The sequence below is a fragment of the Pezoporus flaviventris genome, unplaced genomic scaffold (assembly GCF_033815535.1).
Source record: "Pezoporus flaviventris isolate CSIRO_AGI_PZ_B2104156 unplaced genomic scaffold, CSIRO_AGI_Pfla_v1 ptg000047l, whole genome shotgun sequence".
NCBI classification, from domain to species: Eukaryota; Metazoa; Chordata; class Aves; order Psittaciformes; family Psittacidae; genus Pezoporus; species Pezoporus flaviventris.
Genome location: NW_026892595.1, coordinates 13,335,008 through 13,350,832, shown reverse-complemented (window position 1 = coordinate 13,350,832; position 15,825 = coordinate 13,335,008). Strand labels below are relative to the sequence as shown.

The 15,825-nt window shown below is 39.2% G+C and overlaps 1 protein-coding gene across 3 annotated transcripts in view; it reads right to left on the bottom strand.

The window, feature by feature from the left end:
• CUBN (cubilin) overlaps window positions 1–15,825 on the bottom strand; it is a 398,149-nt gene that overhangs the window by 254,487 nt on the left and 127,837 nt on the right. For 2 of the 3 annotated variants that reach the window (XM_061468343.1, XM_061468344.1), the window contains exons 60-67: window positions 7,056–7,261; window positions 6,030–6,192; window positions 5,371–5,579; window positions 4,562–4,709; window positions 4,263–4,444; window positions 3,068–3,233; window positions 1,761–1,996; window positions 1,038–1,362 (exon numbers count right to left, since the gene is read on the bottom strand). The exons of the other annotated variant lie outside the window; for it this stretch is intronic. In XM_061468343.1, coding sequence (XP_061324327.1) covers window positions 1,255–1,362; window positions 1,761–1,996; window positions 3,068–3,233; window positions 4,263–4,444; window positions 4,562–4,709; window positions 5,371–5,579; window positions 6,030–6,192; window positions 7,056–7,261 — 1,418 coding nt within the window. In that variant the 3' untranslated portion in view covers window positions 1,038–1,254. Of the gene's footprint in view, window positions 1–1,037; window positions 1,363–1,760; window positions 1,997–3,067; window positions 3,234–4,262; window positions 4,445–4,561; window positions 4,710–5,370; window positions 5,580–6,029; window positions 6,193–7,055; window positions 7,262–15,825 lie in introns of those variants that run through there. 3 annotated transcript variants of the gene reach the window in all.

Sequence of the window (15,825 nt, the reverse complement as noted above, 5' to 3'; positions counted from 1 at the left end):
ACACTGTATAGGTTTCCTTTTTTTGTCAGTTTATGCTCTGTCATACTCCTGATCAGGCCAAGGTTTAACCTGAGAACCTGTTGTCTGTCAGGGCAAACTCCACTTTTAACAGGGGAGATGAACATACTGCGGAGCACCACCTGCAGTGGCAGGGAGCTGTTTGGGGATACATGCCCTTCTCTTTCACCTGTGCTTTCCAGCTGAACTATGCTCCAGGCTGGTGAAATGCAGAAAACGACAGCGTTCTTGCCAGTGTGATTCTGGCCTAAAGTCAGGTGTTTCCATGACCAGCACCTAGCAGGAAAAGACAGCGCCCACATCTTGAGAGGATTTTCTGCCCTGCGCCAAATCCGCAGTTATTGAGAGGAAAATCAAAACCAAAACAGACATTCACAAAGCCCTGTGATGCAGCCATTCACAAGGAAGAAACAGTCCTACTGATGTCTGCAGGAAAACAACTGAAGCCATGCTTGATTGCACTTGCAGTGCCTCACATCTTCATCTGCTATCTTCAGAGCTTAGTTTGTAGCTTTATCTCCAGGCAGTTCAGATGTTTGTTTTCATTACTGCTTGCTGTCCTCTTTATGGGGCTTTTAATAAACTTCATGGACAAAGACTGCATTATGCCTTGATTGCAAATGTGAACTCGGTTTGGAGTGGTCTCTCATCAAAAGTTTTCTGGGCTACTAATCTGAAAATGTTTAATGTAACTATATGTTCTACTGGAAGTTCTTCAGCAAAGTTATGTGTGTAAGTGCTTGTAGGACAGGGGCCATCTTTTAGCAATTTCTAATTCTATTCTAATTTTAATAAAACTCTTGCTAACATTTCCAAAGACACTTGGGACAAAGCCACATAACTCTGTAGAACTAATCAAAAGCCAACTTTATATTTTACGTCCTCTTACCAACTTCATGTTGAATATTTTGTGTTTAAATTTTATCCTGGCTAATTCACTTTTCATAGCATGAAATGTAAAACTTTGAAATTATGTGGAAAAACATAAAGAAAAATGTGTTTCAAAAAGCAGCAAAGCCTCATTTTCCCAGTTGGGTAGATCAGAGTTTAATTTCAGTACAATGGGAGATGACATTTTTTTGACAGAACTCTAATTCATAACAGCTACACTAAGAGTAATTTTGAAAAGGCCTTACTTCAGCTGCAGTTATCATAACTGGATTTCAAACTTACTTTATCGTCTAAAGTCTCTTCAGTATATCAAGGAATGGCAATACATTTCTCATAAACAGTGTTCTAGCTTGTCCAGCTTAACTGGAATCCTGATGGTAAAGTCACATATTCAGCATGAAATTTTACGCTGACTTGATGAGATGTAGCAGTAAATGGAGCAATGTTTGTATCCTAAAAGTAAAGACAAGAAAAATGAAAAGCTTTATTGAACATCAAGATCCTTTGGAAAAGCTAGTCAGAGAGTTAAAACTGAGGCACAGATTGGATCATAGCTTGGAAGTAACCTCAAGTCTCTCAAGTCTGTGCTAGGTACTGCTGTTCCATTTCTCTCTGAGGGTACCACAAATATTTAAATCACAAATACAACTAAATACAGAGCAAAATAGCTTGATGCGTGCCACTAGATGTCACTGTAAGGTCTGCAATAGAAGGCTTCTACATGCCTTAGGCCTTCACTTACATTCATCTATGGGGAATTCATGCCAGTATTGGTGAAACAGTCTTGAATTTGAAAGAGTAAAGATTCATTTTAACCACTTACAGGGTCACAGACAGTAGGCAATACATACCATCCCACAGTATGGTCCAGCTGAGGGATAGCTGGTATCTGGCCCGTTGTAAAGGATCAGATAGTTGCTACTGCAATCCCCTGGGTCATCGATGCTGATGAAATCGAAGTTCACTGTGACAATTCGTCCCTTGGGCGCAGTAATGGACCACTCACAATCAGTGTTGTTGTGGTAAGTTGCCGGATAGCTGGGACTAGCAAATGAGCCACTTCTGCCGTATAATGTTCCTCCACATCCTGGAAACAGACACTGATAATTAGCCTGTAAGGCTTAGTTTCACAAGGTACTACATCTTGTAGTGCATTAGTACAGTATTAGTAGTAGCACTGAAAAAGAGAGACCCTGGAAACTGGAACAACCAATGTGGATAACAGCATTATTCCAATAAGAGACTAAACTGAGGCTCTGGCTTCAGGAGCCTGAGAAGAATATGCAATGAGCATTAGACCATCACTGGATATTAAAAATTGAAACTCCCAAAACTGTTTGAAATAGGAACCGAAGTCTAAAGGCTGTGCCTTGGTCAGTTCATTTGCCAGATACTTCACTAGAGACAAACTGTCTGGCTGTTCTTCGGAATGAAAAAGTAATGAATCCTCATCTGGTTTGCTTGGTTTGCTTTGAACCTGCCACCTCCTGGCTTTATCTGATGGCCTCTGGCTCTTCTGTGGGAAATGTCAGTGAATAGCTGGTCACTATTTATTATCCAGTATCACTCAATTTTATAGACTTCAGTAGTTTCTTAACCAGATTGAAAGTCTTAGCATACCTCATGCAGAAGTTATTTTGAATGCTGAGCCCTTAGTTATAATAGTCCTATACTATTCACTGCCATTTTGTAAGCCATTTATGAATGTGTCTATGATATAGTCACTACACAGCATTATAGTGAGGTTGTTTTCTTGGGGCATATTTCAGTCCCTTTCAGGCTTAGTAGTGCCTAGATCCTAGGACACATTACGGAACTATTAATGGAGTAGGCTGAGTCACCACCACCATTGCTCTGTGGATCCCAAGACAGATGTTTCCGATATTAGCTGAGCTCTCAGTGAAAGAAGTAGGTCTTCATCTTAAGTGGACAACCTCCTCTGGGGTTGCTATAGTCAACATTATATAGAGGGAATTGCTTCCATCACATAAAACGGATCTCACCCTACTGGTCCTGGGGAATATCTGCCTTTCTCCAGTGACTGAATAGGTTGGGCTATGGGTGCTTGGGAAGGCCTTAAGTATTGACAAGGAAGGGTCCAATTATACATTCATATATTTTCCCTCTATGTGGAATTACTTTGTAATTACAGTCTTACCACTTGATGATGAAGTCCAAGTAATTTCATATCCATCACGAGCCCCTGAAAAATCACTCTTGAAACGAAGGTAGACAACATGATTTTGGGGGAAGATGGGACTAGGCACAGTGTTTCCACAGAACCTGCCAAGTAGTGGTGATTGCACATCACTCCCATTTCTGACCTTCAATGGACACAAAAGACATTGTCAACATTAAATCCCTGTGCCAGTCATACACAAGTATAATTATGCAGTGACACAGGCACAGCACGAACTATGTAGTGACTTGCATGCATACTATAATTAGCGTTTTAATACTGTTATTTTTCCAACTATATATTCTTGAAGAGAAGGAAAAAGAGACCATTAACCAGCCTTTTAGTATGTAATTGCATAGAAAAGTATCATCAGAAACAGGCAGCTAAATTTTATGGTGTAGTACGTCCTGACTGAAAAAAATTACTTGACTAGTAGCTAAGATGTGATTTTGCAATTCAAGCTCATGTTTTATTTTTCATAAGAAATGTTAATATTCTGGATGAAAAGATGTGCAGCCCACTCACATTAAGACACAGATCATATTACATAGCTCAGATTTAATCTGATTTTTTCCTGAGCTCCAATAATGCTGGTGCTCAGATCTATTTCTTGAGACAGTAAAGAGGATATGAAAGGAGAACTAAATAAGATTCTGCCACAGACATCTGATTTTTGTCATCTGACCAGTGAATAGGGAAACCTTCAACAACAACCTTCAACAAGCATGAAAGGACAGTCACTTCTTATTAGAGCTCCTTTTTTTTTTTTTAAGAAAAAAATGCTTTTTTTTTGGAAAAAAAGAAAAATATCAAGCAGATGGTATCTACTGCTGGAATGAAGACACTCAGATTTATGGCATTCTGTTCATACACAGATGTTAAAATCAGATGAAAACTATTCTGGCTTGCTCTGTTAACTGTGTAACATCAACAAGAGCTAGGTAAAGATGAGTTAGCTGATAATGAAATTATTTACTTACTGCTTTTGGACTTAGTTCAACCTTTTAATGTAACATCTGAGTAATCTGATCAGTTAGTCTGTTACCCATAAAACAGTAACAATAAATTAGTCCCTAATGTCAGTTCATCTCAAGCTTGATCCAAGTTTATTAATATCCTTTGAAGTCAGCAGATTTTGACCCAGGCCCACAAAATACGTATACTTGCTTGATACCTCTAGGAAATCATGTGAACACTGGGTGCTGTCTTCCAAACTGAAAGCATGGAAAAAGAGAGAAATTGTGTGATTCAGGGGAGCACGTAGAATGATGGAACAGTCCATATTATTGGGGTGATGACCAGGCCAGCCAGGGCTCTTCAGGTAACCAAATGGTTGGTTATATTCTCTGCTGCAACCTTGAGGCAGAAAACCAGAAACATGTAAGCATTTCAGGTCTCTTTATTGCTTTTCACTGTAGGAAATAAGCAAAAAGAATGGTAGGTAGATGTTTTTAGATGTTTCTTCAAGCTTACCTGTAGCTTGATAGGTAAATCTGACTCCATTATTAGTCATATATTCATCTGATTTGAAAGTCACAATGGCAGTGCGATCATAAGAATAAAATTCAGGGACTGGAAAAGTTTCAGTGCCACAAAATCTATGGACTGATCCTTGGCTGTGCTGGAATTCAATACATGTCACAAGTTACTTAATGATAGAATTCGGTTTTCTATTTCCTGATCTTGAGGTAAAAAAAATCTCTTAATACTTTCTATACCAGTTATGGAATCACATTTTAAAGTTCTCATGGAAATCACTTAATAATGTCTCAACATTTTGTGTCCAATTATGATGAGAAACAGATCAAATGTAACAGGTATTTTCATGCCAAAATATGAAACAATGAAAGAAAGTTTAGAATAATATAATGCAAGGGACATAAACAGGTGGGGGGTTTTCTGGTGCTTTTAACAAGCACTCTTCTAGGCATGAATATTTATTTTTATTATGGCTCTTGGATGAGAGAAAGCACAATTAATTTATGAAAACTTGCTGTTGGGCAGTATTTTCTGGGTCTTAAGTCTGGCATCCCTGTTACTTGGTACCACGGTGAAAAATTGGCTTAACACTTACAGGTCTAATTGAATATGTATATAGTGTGCTTCCATGAGGTCTGTGTACCAGTTAACACGCCTTAAGTGGGGTAGAGTGCATAACGCTTTGGATGTGCCCTCACAGAGAATCATCAGTCTGTTACCAGATGGTTGGTTTCTCCTCTCTTTGCAAAGAGTGAAGGGAGCTGAATATGAATGGGAAATGGTATTTCCTGTAAATTTCTTACTGTTGGGGAATCCTGGAGCTCTAGGTAGTTGTGAGAGCAGTCCTGGCTGGAATGGAGGTTGAAGGCCTCTACCACCACCCTGACTTGCTGTTGTGGAGGCGCATCAATGACCCAGGTACAGAGAGTAAATGGTGGATATTCATTTGGGAAGTTAGGAGATGTTGCAGTCAGGGATGTAGAAGTTGCATTATATATTCCTCCACACAGTCCTGTGTAAAACAGTGAAAAATGCATCATAAAGTGAAAACCTTTCCCACTGGGAAAGAATATTTATTGAGTAAAACCACACTGGACAATACATTTTCATATTTACCTGTGAGTCTCTGGAAGAAAAAAAGTAAAACACATGATAATGCTGTGTCAATGTATGTCATAAAAATAAAATAAATGTTTGTTCCCTATCATATCGATGTCTTAACAATCTGTGACTGTTCCTGGTTTGCACTCCAGACTGACAGCCACCCTGCAACCAGCGAAGACCAAAGAGAGTTGCACCAGAGTCTACCAGTGCTTATAAATGCTGTGATAAAGACTGTCTTTGGTCCTTCCTGAGCCCTATATCTAGAATAAATATTCATTATTTATTATTTAAATACCTATTTCCATAAAAGAGTCACAACAGTATATATGCATGCAAATATATATATCTGTGTACTTACGATCCACTGTGGTGTAGGTAGCATTGAAACCCTCCCTTTCCACAGAACTGTCTGTGAAAAACTTCACAGTCAAGGAATTACGGGTAGAAAGAAAAGGAGCTGGCACTGTAGATCCACAGAATGTGCCAACTAAATTGGCATTTTCATTATCTCCATCATAAAGCTGAAAGAAGAAAAGTATATAAACCACTAATAGTTTAGGCGCAACAAACAAATAAATAGCAATGAAATTCTCTGATCCCTCCAGACATTACAATTTCTTTTACTTAAAAGCACAGGAGATGCTCTTGTGCTTTAACAGGATGTTCTTGATGTCTATAATTATTCATTGCTATATTAACTAATCCTGTTGGACAGTGTAAATCTCATTATGGAATATTCTGATCCTGTCTCAGCAAATCTATCAAAAATTATTCTATTTTAATTTGGCATTCCGATCTATTTTTTATATGTAATCTCAAAGCACTTTTCAAGTAGAAAAGTGGATTTTATTCACCAAACTGTAGAACTACTTTCTAATTTCACTGAGCTCAGCAGGATCTTAGAATACTCCTTGGTAAATCTTGTTTAGCAGCATTCTGCTATCCTACATTTTGCAATTTGCATTTTGCTCCAACAAAATAGCTTTTGCAGGTGAGCAGTGAGCATCAAGACATATTTATTCAAAATTTAATATGTTTTATAAATTAAAATCCTTTCAAGCAGTTGCGTATGTTAATAAATCTGCAAGTTTAATTTCAAAGTGCTTGAGTTTTGTTTCTATTGTGTAAAATAAATGCTCATTTATGTAGACAATGTAAGACCAGAAGTGTGTCCCCATAAACAGTGTTAACACTCTTACTGGTTTCCAAAAAGATAGGATGTCATCTGGAATAGTAATATAGCCCCATAGAAAAAAATTGATTATATTAAGCAATTTAATTTCTTCATAAGACCATTTTCTATTACTTAAGTTTTAGCCCCACTGAGAGGATAATGGATTGTATCTCACTCATATTTTGTTGTTAAAGTATACAGCTATCTTACTTGGACATAATCATATCGGCAAGTCTGAGCAGATCGTGCTTCGAGCATGAATGAAGTGAAGGTGAGGTTGATCAGTTTGTTTGCAGGTGCAGTTATGATCCAGACACAGGCCAGATTTCTCTCGTATCTTCTGGTCACATTGGAGACTGGAGAGCCAAAGCTATAAGGTGATTTCGTCAAGTAACCACCACAGCCATTCTGAGGTCCTGTTGAAGAAGCAGAAGCTTTTTAAAAGCAATTCCTGGCATTTATTTAATCTTCAACTCTTTAATGTCAAGCCAGCAGCTTTTTTTGGTGGTACAGAATTTTACTGTCCTGTCTCACAAAGGACTATCTGAAGGATTAAAAGGCTTTCAATGCAGTGTGTTAGATTGATACAAATCACAATTAGATTTGGTAGAGTGAATTAAGAAAGGCTCATGTTTTCTGTCGAATATGAATCTTAAAAGGGATTGTCTGAAGACAGAGGGCAGAAATTGAAGAATAGTGGTTAAAAGGCCTTTTAATGCAGTTCTTACCTGCTAGTACAAATATTTGGACAGTAGGGGGCACTGGGATGTTGACTTTGGAAACGCGGTTAAAACTGAAGCTGCTTGTTTTGGCAATACAACTTCATTCGGGGAGGATTAAATTTGGCAGCCCCGCGCTGGGACCAAGACTCATATTCATGAACCTAGCTAAAAGTGACCTACTTCTGGAAGCGTTTTGCTTAGTGAGAACTTAAAACTCCTCTGAAAAGCAGTGTGCTTTTCATTTGGATCCCACAGGAAGAGCCAAGTCCTGGACTTGGTCGCCATGAAAATTTGAACCCTATAATGTTTTCAGTCACATTGAAAGAAAAGCAGTTATTAGAAGATCAGAACCCTTTTATTGCAGCTAATCACAAACAAGCAAAAAATACAGGCTATCTGAAGGGATTTTTCTTTTCTTTTTTTTTTTTTTTTTTACTTTTTTATCCGCAGTTTGATTTCCAGAGGTTGCACTCAGCTAATAAATCTGCTCAATTTATTTACTTCCTTCCAGTCTCTGTGGGGTCTCCTAGCCAGTTATTTAACTCAGGAATTCAAATACAGTTCATCTTCTTGTTTTTGAGTCTGAGAAGGAGCTTTTGTAAACTGCGCAGAGCAAATCAATAACTGCAACCAGCCTGTTGTCTCCCACAGCAAATCCTTTTAAGAGAATTCAGTAAGAAGCAAAGCTACAGCAACATGAGTGGAGTTTCAGAGTTTCATCTGTGAGTGTGAAATATGCTTGCCTGGTGGACATACAGTGACTTAACCATGACACACTGACACATGTCCAGTCATATAAAACTGTGCCCTACTTGAGCTGCAGTGTTACAAAAGATCGCTTTGGTGAAAAATCAGCATACAAGTGTCAGGATTGCAGCAGAAAGAGCCCTGTCTTGCAAGACTGTAATGGTTAAACCAGAGTGACTAAGGCTGAATGCTGTCCTGCTCTACTAACCAAAGCCGGAAAAGCCCCACCCCGCAAAGAAGTTTGCTTAACACCAAAACCGTAATAACATGAGATTTAAGCTTTTGCTGTAGCCAAAAATGAACAGAAGAAACTTATTACAAAGTGAAAAAGTCAGGAATTAATAGATTCAAGTCCAGTTTTGTGGGCTGTTAATGAAGTTACTGTTCATTCCAGTGCCACCGCAGAAGCTGAGAGCAAGTGGGGGAAAAGCAAGCAATAAATAACGTTCTTACAAATAGTCTAGGAAGGAGAAAAATGTCAGACAGGAGGGTGCCTAGGCCTTATTTTTCACCCTTCTGCACAATTTATTCAGTCCTCCTGGAACAGTCTTGCTGGAGCCGTTTCCTGCTCAGCATTCTGGACACTGTCTACTAAACATAGCATTAAGCATATAATCATGAGGCATAGATCATAGTCAAACCTTCCAGCTCTGCAATACTGAGCCCAGAGTGATACATGGATCAGACAACTTACAAAGGTTCCCTTCATCCTTTTCTGGGTTAGAGCTGCAGAGATGCCAGTCAGACTACTGCAACAGGAGGTAGGGAATTGCCACACAACCATGCAACAGCAAGGCTGTCAGTGCTCTTTTGGATATCAAATGTCTGGACCTTTGCAATGGTGCACTTCAGTGCCAGCTGTGCAGCTGTAAAGACAGCCCAGATGACAAAAAATACATTTGTGGGTAAGGTATGTTTGTACAGCACATAAAATGGACCTGACAGAGAGAGAAACAGGCCAAATCCTCATCATCAGAAAATTAATTCTAGCTAATAGAGCCATTAATCACATCTAAATGGAGATAAATAGCTAAAAGTATGATTTACAGTTAATAAAAATGAAGTTTTATCATTAGCTTTCACAATGCCTAGCCTAGCCTGCTCAGGCAGGGTTGAGACAAATGCTTGCAGGACAGTACATTATCAATACCGGCTAGACTGGAAGCCAACCAGATATAAAGTAGGCCTGCATCAAGTCAAATAAAGGGCAGCCCTTGTTGAAAAATCTATCCATCATGGTGCTTTTTAGTACTGATCAATGCTCCATCTGATTGCAGCCACTAGAAGTTACAGAATAATGAAGCTGCGTAGGTCGAGGGAACACCCAGAAGTAAATGAAGGATCAGCTGCTTAATAGGAGGGCACTCACGCTAAGAGAAACACTATTGCATCGCATTGTAGCCAGGACAAAACTCATTGTTTGAAAAATCAGCACCACTTCTGAATAGAAGGCCAAAGAGTAGGCATCCAGCCTGCTGGTGATCATTAGTAGACTGATACTCGCTGGCTAACACAGCCAAAGAAATTGTAGCTAAAATTTAAGCCAGATCTGGGACTGAAAAGTCTATTAATCTGTAGAACAGGCTTTTAGATATTAAAGGCTAAACTTTGTAAAAGTAATGAGAAATGTACCTTATAGAACAGTTTGTGTGGGGGCAGATGGACTGACTAAATGGCTGACTGTGTTGTTTCAGTCTCTGGTTTCTTATTTAAAATGAAAATCATAAGGTCATCGTAAATCAGATTGCAATCTTGTCCTCCCCATAAACAGCTTGCCAGAGAACACAAATTATCAGGAGAACTAGGGCACACACTGTCATCACTAATTGCTTTTGGTGGGAAGCATTAACAAAACTAAAAGGCTGAAGGACCATTCAGAAAAGAAGGACTTGAAGGTTCCCTATGGCAAATAAAATTAATTACAGCAGAGACCAAGCACATGTTTCTCTGTTAAGTTTCATTCTCTAGATAGGGAATGAAGCTGAATCTGCGAAGCTGCCTGCTTTTGAAACACAGCCAATGGTAAGGTTCATTTACACAGGTATGGATGCAATGAAAGGGAGCCTACTGAGTAGTTTTAAATCTAGCAGAAACAACTAAACCATCGACATTTCAAGACACAACAAACTCATTTTGCTGCCCTTCCCTTCTTACTAAATGAGCAACTACTAGAAGGCAGCAAAGTTCTAATTCTGTTAGAAGAGTAATAAAAGAGTAATAAAAATCCTCTCCTAGATTTCTGAGTCACCTATATCAATCCCTGGGAATTCCAGGCTTCTCCATGGTCTGAACTGAAAATCAGAATAAGCAAAGATTAACTCTGCCAAGACTAATTCTTCTTTCCTGATGGGCCTTATTTCCAGTGCAGAGGAGTGGCTGCAATAATTAGCTCATATTTCTTTGGTTCATGGTTTCAAACAGTAAGGCTGAGAAGGACAAGGAACTGGAGGGAAAAATTGTACTGTTATACTTTTGTCTCATGGCTGATACTGAAGGTTGGTAAACCTGTGTGAGCTGAGCTGAGCTGTTCCCGTGTTTGGCAATCATTGTACAGACATTGTGACTTCGGGTGGCAGGATGCTGACAGCAGTGCTAGCCTGACGGCAGTGCCTGCAACACTTCAGGAACAGCCTTCAGAAAGCATGGGACTCTTTTTAGTCCTTAGCCTCGCCTCTACACAGAAAGGTTTTTTTGACTGGATTGGTGGCCTGGCAATGGTACCAGCAGTGACGTTTAGAATTACGAAGCCCCAGTGCCCTGCTTTAGCAGGATTTCACAAATGCAATAAGACAAAGTTCATATTCTTAAGTTTTTAGACCATTGGCTGATCTCAAATATAACTGTTGAGACCTACTCTGTGCAAAGCCTGCCCTACTTCTGCAAAACCCTAATGTATGTACCTTCCTATCTATCTCCTCGATGCTTGTCTGGGTGACCACTGGCAGGTGTGCAGTCTGGCCTCATTCAAATACTGCATTAATGTACTTGTTGGCATCGCAGCCACCCAGGCCTTTGCAGATCTCTCTGTGATATGAAACAGAAACTTCTCCTCACCCTTTGTTTGTACACACCAGAATACAGATATTCAGCTAAAGAAGTCATTGACTTCAGTCAAGCTAAGATAAATCATACCAGCAGGGTTCACCCACACCTGTGTAAAGTGCCTTTAATCTGAATATCCCATCAACTTTTAACCATTTAGTCACTACAGTTATATTTAATCAGTGTCTAAAAATAACTTTTCACCTTATTTTATCAGACCTGTCAGAAATGTCTTACTTAAGTGTGTACCTCTCTTCTTGTCTGTCTAGTCTGAGTATGCAACTCACTTCTATTTATTCTGCTGTGGGAGAAGAAATGTCACAGACATTAAATAACTGACATTTCTGAGAGGCATTTGTAGACTATCCCTTAGCTCAACAGTTGTATTCTTTTCAGACATATTGAAGAGATGTATTTTGACACTACAAGTGCTTTCTAAATTTAGTCAGATTTCAAGCTGATGCATATTTTTACATTTGAACCCCAAAATATATTTAGAAACATTCCAGGAATTGTAACTTATTAGTATATATTTTGAGCTTCTTATGGATGTTCTTATTTTCATAGACTATAATAAGATTAAGAAAAGATATTATTAGCCAAAATTCATTCGTTATTTTAATAGATTAAGCTATACATAGTTAAGCCATGACAATGTAATGAATCTTGAAATGTGTAATATTAATGTGTAATGCATTTTGTAAAAAGCTGTGTGAACCAAAAGCCCAAAGAAAGTTTTGCAAGAAGACTTATGACTTCGAGGCAATTTGCTTCTCAGATTTGCCTCTACAGCACCAGGTTCTAAGTCTTTATCTTGAGATAACGCCCCTGGAAGCTGGTCGTAATGGGCTGTGAAATCTCTGCCAGGCACTGCTGCTTTTCCAAAGGCACAAGAAGATGCAACAATACTCACATGCCACAGCTGGGGACGCATTCTTCAAACACTTATTTTGTTGGAAGGAGAAAAGATTGCAGGAAACCTGAGATTCAGCTGTGCTGAATCCTTTTCCACCTAATGGGCCATAACTGCTGTTGTCATTGCAGGTGCCTGGTGCCACCTACAGCAGGTGCTCACATCATTTACATAAATCAGTGCAATGAATTATTCCTGGTGGTGTAAGAATCTAGAAATGACTCAGTAGAACACCTAAACGTGGCCTATGCAACAGAATAACCAAACCAGTGTTTTACCTTATATTGCCAATTCAGAACTGGGTTTTCTTTTCTGCAGTTCTCAACAATCCGAAAGACCTCCACAGCAACTGTGCTTGCTGAGCACAGCTGAAAATCTGCAGCTAGAAGCTGAAGACGGAGTGAGCCAAGCTTTCAGTTTGCAGGGAAGAACTGGACTTAGAACTATATTAAACATCTTTTTGTTGTTGTTGATAAAATAAAATAGCATAAAAATACCATGAAAATTCTTCTGGATCCATTTTTTAAAAGTACACTTAATTTCATTAGGGGAGAGCATAACACTAAACCCATTAGTGATAGGCACTTGCTGTATTGTATTCCAAACAGGAAATAAGTAATTCAATAAACAGCTAATAGAATAAGGGCAGGCAGATACCTCCAGATAATTTATCAGGTAAGTTACAGATCATTTTTTTCAGGAAGAAAAGCATATAAATTATCATCTATTGCTATGATAGGCCTACTAGATTATTTATATGAATTACCTATTCCATTTTTCTAGTATATCAGAGAAGATTCTTTTTTCCAACTGTTTTTCTTGTAAACTATACTTACTTATGGTGTTTTCCCTATGTAAAATGATTACAATTCACTCAATAGAAATGCTTATTTGAATAAAAAGGAGAGAGGGATCCTTGAGGACAAAACTGGGAAAACTGAGGACAATGCAGAGGACAGGGTGTTTTAATGACTTCACATTCCAACAGCCTAATGGTTGCCAAAGGTTTTGGAGGCATTTCTTCTGCCTAGAATACCAGTTTTCTCATTGTTGCCACCCTATTCTTCTTGCCTGTCTATACCCATCTGGTTTTCCTCATCTTGTTTAAATCATGATCTCTTTGTGACAGCAGATTGTTTTATTCTGCCTGTGCAGTGCCCAGTGGAATCACAGTCCATGAACTCGTAAGCTGCAAGGTAAGGCAAACAAGGAACGATATTAATTCAGTACACCACACTGCTCTTTCACAAAGCATGTAAGTTCTTCTGCATGCTCACAAGAGATAGTATAAAAAAAAGGGAGGGGAAAGAGCTGGCTGCAGCTTGAAGTCAAGCAGGATTTAGGGCTGTAGAGAAAAAGCAGGCAGCCCTCCTGCCCCTCTCCACCACACCTTCCCCACCGTCCCAGCTGTTTTAGTTTTGCCTGTATTGTGCAAAGAAAGCTCAGGAAGAGCTTTCTGACTCAATCTGTTTATTTGACCATGTGTAACACTTTGCTTCTTGTAAATTCATATGGATTCCTTAGACAGCCTCAGCGAGCAGACCTGCATTTCAGAAAACTACATCCTTCTCCGATGGTTTAGAATGTGATATGTATTTCATTAGTGAGACAACAGAACTATGTACATGAGCACAGAGAGCTGCCAAGGAGAAATGATGTGCTGTTAATAAGGTCACAGCTACATCTCCAGACAGGCATTGCTGACTCTTTAAAAACATGAAAACACACAAAATCCATATATGTCTTCTTAGCCTTTGTATTGTAAGCCTCAGAGGCATCACAAACTGGGTGAGAGGGTCACCCCATTGCCACATGGGAATAGGCAGAAGTTCCTTTTATCACCAAAGTACGAAGTCGCTGTTATCACAGCAGGGATGGCAGAGGTATGTGCAGACTCTATCCCTACCAGCCAGGGTCAGCTATAAAACTCAGGTCTCCCCTTAGAGCTGGAGAGATAATCAGGAGATCTTTGTCTGAGTCACAAGCTCAGTACATGCAGATCTCATTCTCTGGGGGGAAATCTTAGCTCTCCTTCCTTCACAGAGACATCTCATGTAACCAAATGCCTTAAGCTGATATTGATTTATCTTTTCTCATCCTTTTATTGATTGCCTAGAGGAGCACACACTTGCTGTGAAAAAGAGAAAGAAAAGATATTAAAAAAATAAAGCTGAGATGTTGCTGTACTATCAAATTAATACAATTTCATATGTTATGTTAGCCTCCTTTTTCTGACTGGGGGGGACCTTGAATACACTAGTGGGTGCAGGATCAGTGATGCAAACCACTTGTTTTAATTAAAACAGCATGTTTTTCTGCAGAAATTTCTGGGCTTATCTCTTTGAATGCCTGGTTACTGTCAGTCTTGCTATGCTTCTCTATCCTCCCACTACAATGGTTATCAGATGGACTTCCTACTAATAAAATTCACAAGTGAAAGAATAGCTTAACCCTGGATTTTGGCAGTACCCCTGAGAGAAGCCTGATCAGCAAAGAAATTGGAAAAGCTTGTGAGGAAAGGAAATAGCTTATTTTGCTACACATGAGAGTACTGTTTCTCCTCGCTTCTTTCCAATACATCATCAGGGTCACTCACAACATTAAACAGAGGGCAAGAATTACATTATCCAGTTGTGCTTCCCTAGGGTAACTACAGAATAATACACTCACTGTCATCCAACAGAGAATGGGGCCTCTTGTTCCTCTACAGATACCATCTTCCTTATCCAAGAGATTTATTATTATTAATTGTCATCTGATTACATTTGTACCCTGTAAAACCACATGGGTTTTATCTCTTGACAGATAGGAGGGAGCTTCTCTAAAGTGCCATTTACAATAACAGTCTTTTAGATCTTCATGGTTTTATTCTCTTTCATTTGAAGCAGAATCTCCAACCTCATAGTACAAAGATGTGCCACAGATTTTCCTGGCTCTGTTTTTTAGACAAGTCAAACTGGAAACATTTGTAGGACTATGACTCATGTTTTCCTTTTATAATACACTTTTCTACTTTTTTGCCATTCTGTACCAGAATGGGACTGTCAGAGTCATTCCTAGTGCCTGTGTGGTTTAGTCAGTGTGGTTCGCTTCCTACAGTGAAGAAAGAAGACCTGCTATTAGGTTAATGTTTGGACTCCATGATATTAAAGGTCATTCCCAGCCTAAACAATTCTATGATTCTATGATCATGCATCTTGCCACCGTGGCCTCTTCATCACATTACCCATATGTCCACATGACCATCCTTTCCAACTTGCAACTCCATTGCTCCTGAGTGAACTCATGAAACACCACAACCTCCTTTTCCTTGGGAGCCTGCAGAAATGACCCTCCAAAACTAAGCCTAGTAGATGTCGAAGTTTCTTCATAAAAGGCTTCTCCTCACTCTAGGAAATTGTCAGGCACAGTTCTGACTTGACAAGCTTGGCGTTTGTTCTGTTGTGTGCTTAAGCAGAATCTCTGACAAGTCACGCAAGTAAACCCAAAGTCAGTGGCTAAAAAAAATTGACTATATGCCAACAGGAAAAGCAAGAGCTTGGGGAGTTCCTGGTGA